At 37.9% G+C, this 14,818-nt stretch overlaps 1 protein-coding gene across 6 annotated transcripts in view; it reads left to right on the top strand.

Moving 5' to 3' along the window:
- The window catches only part of MAP2K4 (mitogen-activated protein kinase kinase 4), a 104,587-nt gene that overhangs the window by 74,080 nt on the left and 15,689 nt on the right, over positions 1–14,818 (top strand). For all 6 annotated transcript variants that reach the window (XR_013824976.1, XR_013824977.1, XM_079903893.1 and 3 more), the window contains 3 exons: positions 6,180–6,299; positions 8,696–8,747; positions 11,639–11,766. Coding sequence is in view for 4 of the 6 variants with exons in the window: in XM_079903893.1 (XP_079760019.1) it covers positions 6,180–6,299; positions 8,696–8,747; positions 11,639–11,766 (300 nt within the window). In the remaining 2 variants the exon portion in view is untranslated. The remainder of the gene's footprint in view (positions 1–6,179; positions 6,300–8,695; positions 8,748–11,638; positions 11,767–14,818) is intronic.

Below are 14,818 nucleotides of genomic sequence, written 5' to 3'. Positions count from 1 at the left end.
TGGATCGCAGAGGGTGTCGTTTTGGGGGTTTTGTTAGCGTTATTGACTTATGTTGTAAGACAGGACTGAATGTTACACTGAGTAGAAAGATATGAAATCTTATCATTGGAGAAGACCTTAGAGGTTTGTCGATTAATTCTTCACCCAATCCTGAAATATTATTTATTTTTCTGTGCTCTTAATAGATAACTCTATTAACCAGAAGCATTCTCCTTCATGATAGAGCCCATCCCTTTGTTGAATCACTAATTAATCACTATTAGTCTTAGACTCACATAGCTTCTTTCTCCTCCTGTCCTTGTACTTTTTTGACTTGAGTGTTCATTTTTATGACCAGATCTGTTGAATTTGTTAACTTTCTTCCCCATGTCACATAGTATTACATCACATCAGCGCACACAGTCATGTACTCAGGCAGGTAACTGTATCCTGCACCGAAGTATTATATACTGTTATTCTGTTTGTAAGATCATGAATCTGGAACTTTCTTCATGTTGCACAGGAATCTTGCCATCTCCTCCTCCCTTCTTCCCCCAAACCATGAATTTCTTCTTCATAATCATAAATCCCCTGGCCACACTACTCTTCACATCTCATGAAGAGCAGTAGTTATCCGGAATGGACTAGATTTTCTCTCCTAACTGGATGCCACAGTCAGCTTTTCCATGCTGTGCTCACTGTCTCCGGAGACTCTCATGGGCTCTATCTCAGCCCTAATTCACCTCCATAGTGCTCAAGAATGCCAGTTTATTTCTCATGTTCGTTTACTTGATAATTCACTTAAGCAACATTTAAATATATAGCTCCAGGCTAGATAGTGTGAAGTCTGATTTTATGAAAAGAAAGCAGAGTGATATCCATGATTGAAAAGTTACTGGAAACAAAAAGCTTGGAATAGTATCTGAACAGGATCATTATGATTCCTTATGAATAGCTGGGTAAAATTCAGTTTCATGTCTCAGGAAGGTTGACTGGAATTGAGATATGCATCTAGAAGCACTAACATCTATTGAATGCTCTATAGATTCCACATTTATTACTTTCACAACAGTCTCAGGCAGGTTGGTGGTATTATCCCCTCTTCCCAGGGAGGAAACTGAGATATGAGTACTAATTTGACGAAAGTCACACAGCCAAGAAGTGTCACGGACAGGACTTCAGAGACAAAAATCTCACTGTTCTTTCTGTTATACCACAAGTGGTCCAGGGATAAAGAACTTGAGCTTCATTTAAGAAATAATCTACTTTTTAAACATTGCAGTTTTTGAGTATGATAAGATGAAGGGTCAGGAGCTATACAAGTAAGTTGTGTTAAGTCACAAAATGCCTAGTTAGGCTGAGCATGAAGCCACCCCCTGCCCCCCTTAGATCTTAGAATGCAGGAAGTAATAGGTACTTTCTGAATAATGCAGTTTTAGAAGCAGAAAGTTCACCTTGAAGAGTGCATAGTCAAAGTTGTAACTTTCCTGAAGTTACAATGGTTAAAAATAATAAACATTTATTTAATAATGGTTTGGAGAAAGATTTTTGAGCTAGATCACTTAAAAGAAAAGGATCCTTTTTTGTTGACATGACCTTCAGGGTTTTTTTTTGTTTTTTTCTGTTTTGTTTTGTTTTTGCGGTACGTGGGCCTCTCGCTGTTGTGGCCTCTCCCGTTGCGGAGCACAGGCTCCGGACGCGCAGGCTCAGCGGCCATGGCTCACGGGCCTAGCCGCTCCGCGGCATGCGGGATCCTCCCGGACCGGGGCACAAACCTGCATCCCCCGCATCGGCAGGCGGACTTTCAACCACTGCGCCACCAGGGAAGCCCCACCTTCAGTTTTGATAATAGACACAGAATTCTGGGTTTATGAAAGGAAAAGACTGGACATGAATGAGCGCATTCTGGACTTGTGAGAGAGACGAATGCTTGTAACTCCAATCCCTGTGAAAAGCCTCCAGAGTATTTAATTTCACATAATTTATATGACCACAGGACATCAGCTCTTGGTCTGATTCAGTCAACCAACAATCACGGAGCCATGAGATGTTATTTTTCTTCTTCTTGGCAGCAACAGTGTAGAGGTTAATCTTGCCGTTGGGTAATATTGAGCCTCTGAAAGTTCCATAACTTTATTTGGAGCAGTGAATAAATAACATTTAATACTGAAGTTGGTAACTCATTTATTGCTGTTGTCTCCAACCATGTGTATACTTCTTTCTAGGATGAAACTAAATGATGATAAGAAGTCGAAAATACAACTTGGATTTTATTTAGATAATTTATTAAGACATCTAATTGCACAGGTTTCTAAATTCATTTTCAGAATTGGTAGACAGGGAAAAAAGAGCTTGACAGTATTGAATAATGAAAGTGACTTTTAGCCTGTAGCTTACATAAAGGCCAGACCTACTATTTATGTTATCAATACTGAGACTTAGAAGCACTTTTAAAATGTCTTTTAATATATACATTTTCAGAATTTAATAGCAAGGAATCCCTTATTTAAGATATCTTTTGAGGTTGGGGAAACTCCAGTGTAGGAAATACTGTTCTGAGTAATCTGTGACTATAGGAGTTCATCAGGTTATGTAAAAGGCAGTGATAGGGCTTCCCTGATGGCGCAGTGGTTGAGGGTCCGCCTGCCAATGCAGGGGACATGGGTTCGTGCCCTGGTCCGGGAAGATCCCACATGCTGCAGAGCGGCTGGGCCCGTGAGCCATGGCCGCTGAGACTGCGCGTCCGGAGCCTGTGCTCCGCAACGGGAGAGGCCACAACAGTGAGAGGCCCGCGTACCGCAAAAAAAAAAAACACACAAAAAAGGCAGTGATATTAGCCAAATTTAGTCACCTCCTCCCTTTCTACCCCTACTTCTGCTCATGTTGTCCTTTCCCCTTCATTCCCCACCCCGGCAGGTTTTAAGTACAGCTTTATGGAGGTAAAATTGGAAATCAACTGCACATATTTACAATATACAATTTGATATGTTGGAACAAATGTACACACGTCTGGGCTTGTCACCATAATCAAGGTCATGAACATACCCACCTCTCACGAGTTTCCTTGTGTCCCGTAGGTTATACACACATCCTCTCTGCTGTCGCCATCCTCAGGCAACTGCAGAGCTGCTTTCTGCCACTGTAGATGAGTTTGCATTTGCTAGAATTTTATGTAAATGGAATCATACAGCATGTATCCCCTCCTTTTTTTTTTTTGTCGTCTTTTACTCAGCATAATTATTTTGCAGTTCAGTTTTCTTTCAAAGAGTTCTCTTCAGGTTATCTGTTTCTCCCTGAGTGATACTTGGTAGTTTGATTTTATTTTCAGAAATTTGTGCCTTTTATCTAAACTGTCAAATTAATTGGTATAAAGTTATTCATAATAGCCCAATATTATCATCATAATATCTGTAGAATCTACAGTGATGTTACCTCCCTCTCTCTCTCATTCCTGATGTAATTTGTATCTTCTCTATTTTTTCCTGATTAGTCTGGCTAGGCTAATTTGTTAGATGTATTATTCCTAGGTGCTTTTTTCTTTCTACTGTGAGTGGTGTCTTTTTTTTTTTTTTTTTTTTTTTTTTTGGGTTCGCAGGCCTCCTCTCACTGCTGTGGCCTCTCCCGTTGCGGAGCACAGGCTCCGGACGCGCAGGCTCAGCGGCCACGGCTCACAGGCCCAGCCGCTCCACGGCATGTGGGATCTTCCCGGACCGGGGCACGAACCCGTGTCCCCTGCATCGGCAGGCGGACTCTCGACCACTGCGCCACCAGGGAAGCCCAGTGGTGTCTTTTTAAACATTTTATTTTCTAAGTTGTTCCTGTTGGTATAAAAGTTATGTTATTGGTTTTATCTGGATGTTGTCTCTGAAACCCTTATCTTGATCTTAGTAGTTCAGTTTCATTATCCTCCACCTTCCTTTTCAGTAAATCCATATTCAGTAATTTTTATTTTTGTATTTCAATTGTGTGGTTGTCTGTCTTTTGCTTGAATGTGAAAGTAATGTTGCTGTCACTGCTTTTGAGGCAGCTCAAACCATTCCTTTTTTTTTTTTTTTTTTTTAACGCAGCTTATTGCTGTGGTCTATTCTCAGTTATGGCCAAAAGGAACTGCTAGAAGAAATACATTTACATTAGGTTATGTGCCTTAGAAACTACAAAGATTTCCCGCCCTGGAGCTAATTGCTCCTTTGTATATGCCCTTCTCACCTCAGTTTACTTCTCACCTTTATTTCCCTTGTTCCCTTGTCTTTCCTTCTCTTTTGGTTGCTTTCCTATTTTTCCACCCTTTCCCCTTCTCCCCTCATTTTCTTAACTCTAGTTTTTAGCAGCTGCCAGGCGCTTTACTTTGTGCTTTACATATGTTAACTCGTTTGATCTTTATCATATTCCATTGAAGATTGTGGGGCAATCCCATTTCATCGTTAGGAGTTAATGAGGCCCAAGCTTATATAAGTGGAGAGTGGGAGAGCCTGGATGAGTAAGTCAGGCCTTCACACTTTAATCAGTGATTGTCCCACTTTGCTATATTACTGAAGTTAAGTTCCTTCCTCGCTGTTTTCCTAAGTAGGTGAGTTAAATGTGCTATCCTTTTCTCTAATTAAAAAATTCTGGTAAATCTATTGAGATGGTATCTTTAGATTGAAATAAATTCAAGTGTGTGTTTTGGGTTAATAGTGTTAGTCGTTTATGAAGGTTATTCTGCAAGAGCACCCAGAAAAAGAGACCTAAGAAGAAAGATTGGAATAACTATAAGTGAAAGTTCACTTTGTCAGATATGCTTTACAAATCAGCATTCTGTGAAGCCATGGAGCTACATGGACGTTGCAGCAGCTGGTTCTACTTTAAGAGTGGGATTATTCATCTCAGCAGTCATCACAGCATGTGCTGTCTCTGCATATAAGTTAAATGTCCTTGCATTGGAGGTGTTGATAGGAGAAAGGAGTTATGTAAGTGGATTCTGTTCATGGCTCTATCGCTAATTAGCAGTGCTGTTCTGAGCAAGCCATTTTACTTCACCGGGCATAGATCTCTCGTATGATCAATCCAAGTCAGTTGTTAGGGGAAGGAGGTTAGTGGTAGAAAATCTCTAAGGATATAACTGGATCCATAAATTAGAAACCATATGCAAAATTTTTTAAAGATAATTCTTGTCATGATCCCTATAGCTCTTTTCACTCTCCCAAGGTACTTCGTATTCCTTGTTTATATGTGCACATACTTTTACAGCATTATAAACATGGAATCTGCTTATAGCCTGTGTTTTCTCATGCATACCTCATGAACTGTATAGTTTTCAAAATAATTTAATTTTAGGTAATCCTTTTAATAATGTACCATTTCATCTTGTGAGATAGTTGAGGTTTTTAGTTTGTTTTTGTTTTTTCTTTTTGTAATTTATGAGCTATTTGTTTAAGTTAGGTTCCCAGTCATGGGATGACTATCAAAGGGTATAGGCACTTTTATTTCTCTTGTTTTGTTGTCAGATTGCCTTCAAACTGGTTTAAAACACTCTACAGTGCTGCCAATAGTTTTTGAATGATTTGATTTGATTATAGCCAGCATTTGTTCATTTAAGGAATGTTTATTGAGCCCCTGTCGTGGTGGACTATATGTTATAATAGGGAAGATCAATGAAAACCATAATAAATAAGTAAATTATATTTTATATTAGAAGATGATAAAGGCTCTACAGAGTAGAGCTGTTAAGGGGATGCTGAGAGGGGGATGACTTGCATTTTGAATTGGGCATTTTCAGTGTCGGCCACTGAGAAGGTGGCATTTAAGCAAGGACTTTAGGCATTGGGCTTGCTTTATGTATTTTTTTTCTTTTTTACTAATTTAAGAAGTTTATATAGTTTCTCAAGATTCCTGTAGTCTATTTCCTTTGTTAGTGAGAATGAACAGTTTCCCACATATTTTCTGTTTTTCTATTTAATCATGGCAGAGTTTGAAAATTTTTATAAAAGTCCAAAGGTTTTCTATGTAGGACTATGCCCATTCTTACAATTAAGAGTAGGGAAAATTGGGCAACTAAGTTTGTGTTTGAACATGAGGAGAATATTCTGTCCAGCACTTTAATAAGGAACAAAAATTAAAAAAAAAGATTGCTTCTTCTCTCATTGTATTTCTATTTTAAGTAAAGGAAAGGTGGTACTTAATGTTAAGATGTATAAGAATAACCGCTATTTGTTTTTTTATAGGGTGACTGTTGGATCTGTATGGAACTCATGTCTACCTCGTTTGATAAGTTTTACAAATATGTATATAGTGTATTAGATGATGTTATTCCAGAAGAAATTTTAGGCAAAATCACTTTAGCAGTAAGTACTTGGTTTTCAAATTGTTCCTTGTATACATACTTACATAAAGATGCTACTGGAGTTTTGAATGCATACATCTGAATGCCCTTCACAGAATGTTACTGACCTTCCTAGAAAATCATTATAATAGGAAAAGAGACAAAAATCACTTCTGTGGGGTAATTAATACAACAAGTAGTAAGAACAATTTTCAAAATACTACATTGACACTTTCCATTATTGAAAAGTACGTATTGAAATCATACATTTCAATAATAAATACTACAGTATTCTTTCCATTAAAATCAGAGTGAACCATAATAGACTGTGCTGTAAATAAGGCTAGAAAAAGCAATTTTCTGTTCCTCTTTCCCCTGTTACTTTAACTGTATTTAAATAGGCTATATTATCACAGTTCCGCTTAAATTAGAATTGCAGCAGTCTCCTTGAAATCCCTTAACTGAAACTCTTTAGACTAAGTATATTTCCTGTGGTTTAAGATTTGGGCTATTCTGTCTAAACTACTTAAATTGTTGACTAGCAATTTCAGTAACCAGCATTACTACTAATTTGGTCAAATCACTTTTAGCATAGTACCAAAAAAGAAAAGAGGCACTGTTTTGCTTACGTGTTTATAGTTTTGAAAATGAATTAATGATCATTTTCTTTCTTGTTCTTTTAGCTAACAAAGGTCATTCACAGTTTTTTCACAGAAAGAAAAACAAATTTTTTTGATAAAGTTAGTAAGTTTTTAGAAACCCCTGAGAATCTGAACTAATGACATGACCTGGGTTAGTGGATGTGTAAACTAAATTTTATAGGAAGTTGTAAGATAGATATTCTGGTTGCATGAATTTCCTCTTTCTTCCTGCATCCTCCACATCCAGTATAGTCTGCCTGGTAATTGTCAGTTTATCCTGTTTAATCATTAAGGGTCAATGTTAAAATAAGTAAGACAGTTTCTGAACTGTATTTTAGTGGTAAGAGATATGTGTGTATAACTGGGATTTAAAAAGTCAGGTTAAACTCTAGTCATAATCTTAAGATTAATAGGTCTCATGTTAATATTTTAAATTATTTACCTGAATTAATGCTTAATTTAAATGTTCTATGAGCTGTTCAGATATATACCCTTTCATATAATTTTATAAAGAAACTGTCTAGTATAAACAAGTTTTACTAGAAACTTCTTCATTATTCAGACAGGTGTATGAAATTTTATGTTGATCACTTTAGTCATCTCTCTTCAGTATACCAAACCTAGCTTTATCTTGGAACTTTTTACTATTCATAATAATTATAATGGAACAATAGTAGAATAATGATAATAGCCCATGGTTACTGAGTGTTTATTTGTGTCAGGCCAAGATCTCATGACATTTTATGTTCATAGCAACTCTCAATGGTAAATAGTGTAACCCCCTTTTTATTTACAGATGACAAATCTAAAGCATGGAGAGATTAAGTAATTAATTTGCTTTGAAATTCATATATTTGTCAGTGTAAATGATTTAAGCCCAGGCAGTCTGATCCTAGAATCCAGCTGTTAACCACTGCATGACAGGATGATCATGAAGTTGGAAAACATAGATAAAATTATTTTATCCTAAATTGCAATATATGTAATATATACTAATAAATCATTTATTATATATTTGCCTGTGTTTCTAGACTTGGTGATCATCCTTTTTGTTAAGCGTAACATTTCAAATTACTTTGTGTTAAATCTCTTCTTGCTAATTAATAACCCCATGAACAAGCCTGGCTGTTTGAAGCATTGCGAGTTTGTGTTCTGCACCCAGCAGCTTGATGGCAGCGGAGACTTGACCTTTCTAATTGGAGGCCTGTGCTTCACTTCTCTTTTAGTTTGAGGTTGTAGAAATGTTAATTCAAGTCTCTGTTTCCTCTATTCCTGGAGAAATCTTTGATTTCCTGATCATGAGCAGTGATCAAACAACAGGATAAATTCTGGCTCTGCAAAAATTACTTTGCAGGCTCCACACCCAGTGAGGGTGAATGATTGTGAGAAACTGAGAATTTGGAAAAACTTATTAACTTAGGGTTGATAATGGAACCAGACTGTTGGACCTTTTTGTACTAAATATATCTGTTCCTAAAAAGTTCGATGGTATGAGAAAGATTATACAACTTTTTAATGACTTATTTAAAAAATTGTAAGTTACCTGTTTGTTTTTTTAGCTGTCAGGGAAGGGCGTGTAAAGGCAACTATGATTTCATATCTAAAATCATAATTTAGCATCTTCAGCTAACATAAAAAATGGACAGAATATTGAAATATTAAGCCCAAAAGAATGCAAAGAGCTACCCGAGCTGTTATTTTACGGTAAGCTATTGTGCTATTTGATTAGAAGGAAATTGATTGTTTATCCCATCCGTCTCTGCTTTTTCCTCCCTAGACTGTGAAAGCACTAAACCACTTAAAAGAAAACTTGAAAATCATTCACAGAGGTGGGTATGACCTGGTTTTTTTTAGACTAGAAATTAACATTTTTCCTTAATAGGAAAAAAAATTAAAAGTTACAGTGTATTGTATAACTTTTACTAAAATACTTGTATTTTTAGCAAAACATACTATATGTACCCTAAAACTTTATTATTAATTTAGGATTTTTTTCCCTTTGGGATTCTATAAATTTCAGTCTAACTTATTAGAATGTTGGGGCTTAGTTGAAAAATAATTATTCATTTGCCTGATAGATAATTAATGTTTCTCTGTCTATACAAATAAGGCAGGAAGGTGAACCTGTGGACCGTCAAAGAAGGATCTGCAGGATAGCACCCTCGATCATTTTAAAGGCACGCTACTGTCCCTATCAAGTGTTTCTTCTTTACTTGGGAGGATATTTTTGTAAATTGAGAAAGATTCTTTAATTAGTATTTTACATGGAAATTCCTCTAAAGCATTTGTATTTGTGAAAACAGTGATCTTGGCCTTATTTAGACACAGGTCCAAATTCAAACATTTGGTGTCTGTCTTTTGGGAGACAGTGGGGTTCCTGAATTTAATTCAGCAAATAGTTTAAGTAGTTGCTCTGTCTTATTACTATGCCAGACTCGGGGTAGTGAGGCAGTGGCTTTGAAGAGGCACAGTTCTGTACCCTCAGTAAATCTGTAGTGGACAAACCCAAGGTGATACATGGCAGTGTGTGATTCAGCCTGACAACACAGGAAGGAAGGAAACAGTCGTATTCAGAGATGCGAAAAACCTTGAATTCTAAGGTTAAAGGGCTCTAAGGTTGTGATTAAAGAGATTAGTAATTAGGGCATTGATTTAAGTAATTTTTATTTGAGGTTGACCCTGAACGACTGCAATTAGTTAACCTCGAACATCAGAATGTTTCATTTAATTTTGCCTGGCTTAATGCTTGTTAAAGATAATTTTGGCTAGCCTTCTTATTTTCTCTTTTGTCCTAAAATCATGTAGGATTAGGTTCCTAAACAAAATTATTTTGTTCCTCTTGTACTTCATCTTGTTCTTGTTTTGGATTTTTTCCCTCCCTTTTTTTGTCTATATTTGGTAATTATGGGAGTATTACCTTAGGGCATCTGACAATTACCTTAGGGATTCTCACCAATCACAGTAAAGCACTAAGACACTGCCCAAGGTTAAATAAAAGGGAAAGGCTTCAAAAATAACTTTGGTTTTCCTGTGACTAAGTAAAATGATGAATTTATAGCAGTCTTTTTTACCAGCTAGGATCAGGTAGCTTTTTTTTTTTTTGCTGTAATTAGAGTGCTTTTGATTACAAGTAAGAGAAAATCCTGTTAACTGGCTTAAACTTCAAGGAAACTCATTATCTGTCGTAGTAAGTCCAAAGATAGGGTGGCTCCAACACGATATGATTAGGGCTCAGGCTCCCTTCTTCTGGCTCTGCTCTCCTTAACATGTTGGCTCCATCCTCAGGGTAGTAACAACTAAAGCAGGTCCTGTGTCACACCTAGCATAACAGCCTCTTGAAGAAGAAGCTGTCTCTTCTTGTGTGGCTGTCTTAGCAGCAGGGAGCTCTTACTTACTTGTCTCTCACATTTTCTCTTGTCTCCTTCATGCCCTTACCTAAACTAGTCCCTGGCAAGGAGCATGAGGCTACCCTGATAAGCTTAGACCAATCAGGACCCCGTGTTTGGAGGTGCGGATAGATGTACACAGAGGAGGATGGATCTCAGTAAAATGAAAGTTCCATTAGAAAGGATGATGGCATGCTTAGGAGTGGATGTTTGATAGGCAGTCAGCCGTGTCAGTGATGGTAAGCATTCTTTTCTGGATTTTTTTGTAGGTCCCCTTCTGAGTTACAGACAGATATTTTTGTATCCTATATTTATTTCTGTCCTTTTTATTCATGGAACCATGACAGGGACAATTAAATGCCTCGAAGGATTGAGATAGGGACAGAGAATTAGTGAGCAAGGGCAGGGAGAATTGTCCAGCTAGCTGATTTGCACACACTGGCAGTGAGTGAGTTGATGGTGAGTGAGGAGGAGGTGATAACCTAGGGGCCAATGTGACAAGACTGTGTAAAACCTGGAGAACCAGATGGAAAGGATTCAGCTTTCTCAGGTGTGCGGGAAAGCACACACACTCTGAGAATGGTAAAAATGAATCTAGTTTCTCCAGGATGACTCTTAAAGAAGGTTGGTTGGGAGAAACTCAATGAAGCCATCTAAGATCAGAAAAATCTCTCAAGGAGAAATAATTATTAAGTGGATACATTTACTGAGTACTAACAATGTTCAGTTTCTGTAATAGGTGTTTTCATTTCCACAATCCTATAAGTTAGGAATTATTACTTATATTTTGTAGATGAGGGAATTGTGGTTGCTAAGTGAAAGTTCAGGAACTTGCCCCAGGTCACATTGTGAATATCAGGCCCAGGTCTTGAACCTTTGCTTTTTTGATCCCGAAGCTTGTGGTCTTTTAGATGTACTGGATTGGATACTTTCCTAAGTTAGATAAAGCTCTCCTTTAACTAAATTGTGAGTTTATAATTTGTATACTTTGCATTTAGTTGTATAATCTTTGACACGTATTGTAAAGTAGCTTAGTATACTCTTACAGATTAAATTCATCCTGCATGTTTTGACTGTTGAGTAATGAATTTGAAACAAGTAAATGAGTATGTCTCTTGATGAAAACAAAACTTTATAGAATGCCTAAATTTAATATGAGGAGTTTTTTGATAATGAGTTTTTAGCATTCAGAAAATTTTTTTCATCTTAGCTATCTGAATTTTAAGGACTTGATCACTTATGTTTTCTAAGGTTTTTCAGTATTTTTCCTTGAAATACTTTAGAATATAGCTCGTTTGATTACTTGAACGTTGAGTGACATCTGTGTCTTGCAGATATCAAACCTTCCAATATTCTTCTGGATAGAAGTGGAAATATTAAACTCTGCGACTTTGGCATCAGTGGACAGCTTGTGGACTCCATTGCCAAGACAAGAGATGCTGGATGCAGGCCATACATGGCAGTAAGTGCAAAGGCCAAACCTTCTTGCTTGACATTCATTGCACAGAGAGCCTGTGCCCTTTGGTGCTGTACTACTAAGGAATCCGCTTTGGTCGTGCAGTTTCACCATACTAGAATATTCTCCTCTTCCACGAAGACCAAACTCAGTTCTAGCTCTTCTATGAAACTTGGCGAAATCATCCCAGTGAACTCCTGTTTCATTGTCTTACCGTATTCCTCTTGCCTGGCACTGAGCATTTATGGTCTTTTCTGATTACTGTTTTTTCATTATATTCTAGTTAGTTCTCAGAAGGCCTCTTTTGTACGTCTAGACCCCCATATGCTGTCTTGACTGTAGGAGGTACTACAGTCAAGTAGTAGACATATTGATTGTATGTTTACAATCACTGTTACAATTGATTGTATGTTTACAATTGTAGTAGACATATTGATAATGTAAGTGGTGCTGTTTCTGGTTAGAGAAGAATAGGAAGCCGAATTCCTGATAGAACTCAGTATGTCTCATAGCATGTTCAGAGGTAAGAGAAACTCACTGACACGTGCAAGGTAGAGGCATTAGTTATTTCTCAACCTGGAGTGTTATAATTCCTGCTGATGCATAGGAAAGCTACTTATACTGATATGTTTATTTTGTAACCAGCCAAAATACTGATCTACCTCTTTTTTTAAAAAATTAGTTTATTTTTGGCTGCGTTGGGTCTTCGTTGCTGCATGCTGGCTTTCTCTAGTTGCGGCGAGCGGGGGCTGCTCTTCGTTGCGGTGCGCGGGCTTCTCATGGCGGTGGCTTCTCTTGTTGAGGAGCATGCACTCTAGGTGCGCGGACTTCAGTAGTTGTGGCGCACGGGCTTAGTTGCTCCTCGGCATGTGGGATCTTCCCAGAACCAGGGCTTGAACCCGTGTCCACTGCGTTGGCAGGCAGATTCTTAACCACTGCGCCACCAGGGAAGTCCCTACCTCTTTTTTGAATAGGTTTCAGGTGGCACTCAAGGTACCATTCTGCAGGTAATTTTTGCCTTAGCATTCCTCATATTTATTGATCTTTCTCATATCTATCTACCTACCTATAATCATATATATTTTGTTACTTTTCTCATGTTTATTTTTGTTGCTTTGCCTAGAACTGTATCAATGTTGAATGACAGTATTGATGGTAGGATTCTTATGTTGCTTGACTTGAAAGCAAATGTCTTTTTCTGGTTTACTAAGTGTATGTGTATATATCTGTGTGTGAGAATGTGTGTGTGAGAGAGAGAATAAGAATGAATCAGAAATGGCTATTAAATTTTATTAAATGCCTTTTTGGCCTTGTTCAGCGTATGATAAAATGTTTCTGTGCAGCTGTTGATATGACACATCATAGTAACATATATTTCCTGTGGTTGAACCGTTCTGGCATTCCAGAAATAATCCCTACATGGTTCATAGTTTATGTGTTTAATATATTTTTACATGTGCTATATTAATATTTATGATTGCTACATAAAAATGTTTGAGATTGGTTTGTAGTATACATTGTAAAGGTTTTAGATGGGCTATGCAAGTTTTAAAAATCGAATTGGGAAAATCTTCATCTTATTTTATTCATACAGTAAAAAAGTATTGATCACCTAGTAATCAAAAACATAACTTTGGCCTCCTTGAGCTCAGAAAATTTTCCCCAGAGCTCAGAACAGTTGTGATGGTATAGTTTTCTGTTCTTTGAGGTTGAAATCCATCTTGGCCAGGAGTCTTTGGGGAAAGATACATAATTCTTTTTTTGTTCTAAGATTTTTTTTTTATGTGGACCACTTTTAAAGTCTTTATTGAATTTGTTACAATATTGCTTCTGTTTTATGTTCTGGGTGTTTGGCTGTGAGGCATGTGGGATCTTAGCTCCCTGACCAGGGATCGAACCCGCACCCCCACTGCATTGGAAGGTGAAGTCTTAACCACTGGCCCGTCAGGGAAGTCCCCATAATTCTTTGAAAACTGTGAAATTTTACTGTTTCCTTAGCATCACACATATGCGTGGGTGGGTGTGCGTGTGTATACATATACATACTTTCCTTTTCTTAGTTGTTTTAAATGTTGGGTGTAAGACCTGTTTACTGCAGTGTTTTAAGTACCAATTATGTGGTAGTTTTAAAATCTGTCCAATCTCTTTAATACACCTCCCTTCAAAAGGCGGTGGCTAAGTACAGCCTTGAGTGTGGACTGAACTTAGGCACTCACTTCTCATGAGTAGCATGTGTCAGAAATGACAGTGCATCCCTCTGAGAGTTGGTCATAAAGAGGCATGTGGCTTCGTTCTTGGTTTCTTTCTTGGATTGCTCACTCTGGGGGAGGCCAGCTGCCATGTTGTGAAGACACTCAGGCAGCTTTACAGAGAGACTCATGTGGTGAGGAACAGAGGCTTCCTGCGGTACTGTGTGAGTGAGCTTGGTGACGAGACCTCCTGCCCCAGTGAGGCCGACAGCCCTGGCTGACATCTCAGTTGAAGTCTCATGAGAGACCCTGAGGCATAACCACCAACAAAAATGCTCCCTGAAGCCTGACTCACAGAAACCTGAAATAATAAATGTCTGTTGGTGTCAGCTGTTAAGTTTTGTGGTGCTTTGTTACACAAAGAGCTAACCAGTACAAAGTGATTCATGTTAATCTTTTTACTTATTACTTGCTTTCAAAGCATTTTAGTCCGTACGTTTCTGCCTTTTGGGACATATTAAAATTCTTCTTTTAGCATGATAAATGGTCAATTAAAAAATGAAATATTGGAAAGGGTCTGTTCTGTATTATAATTATATTCAGCACTTTTTTTTAACTGTTTATTTATTTTTAATTTTTTTTGGTGGGGGGCTGTGTTGGGTCTTAGTTGCTGCGCGCGGGCTTTCTCTAGCTGCAGTGAGCAGCGGGGGCTACTCTTCGTTGTGGTACGTGGGCCTCTCATCGCTGTGGCTTCTCTTGTTGCAGAGCACGGGTTCCAGGCATGTGGGCTTCAGTAGTTGCAGCACATGGGCTCGGTAGTTGTGGCTTGTGGGCTGTAGAGCGTGGGCTCAGTAGTTGTGATGCACCGG

Source organism: Stenella coeruleoalba (assembly GCF_951394435.1).
Source record: "Stenella coeruleoalba genome assembly, chromosome: 19".
Lineage (NCBI taxonomy): Eukaryota > Metazoa > Chordata > Mammalia > Artiodactyla > Delphinidae > Stenella > Stenella coeruleoalba.
The sequence above is the reverse complement of the archived record's forward strand: the minus strand, read 5'-3'. Positions and strand labels throughout refer to the sequence as shown.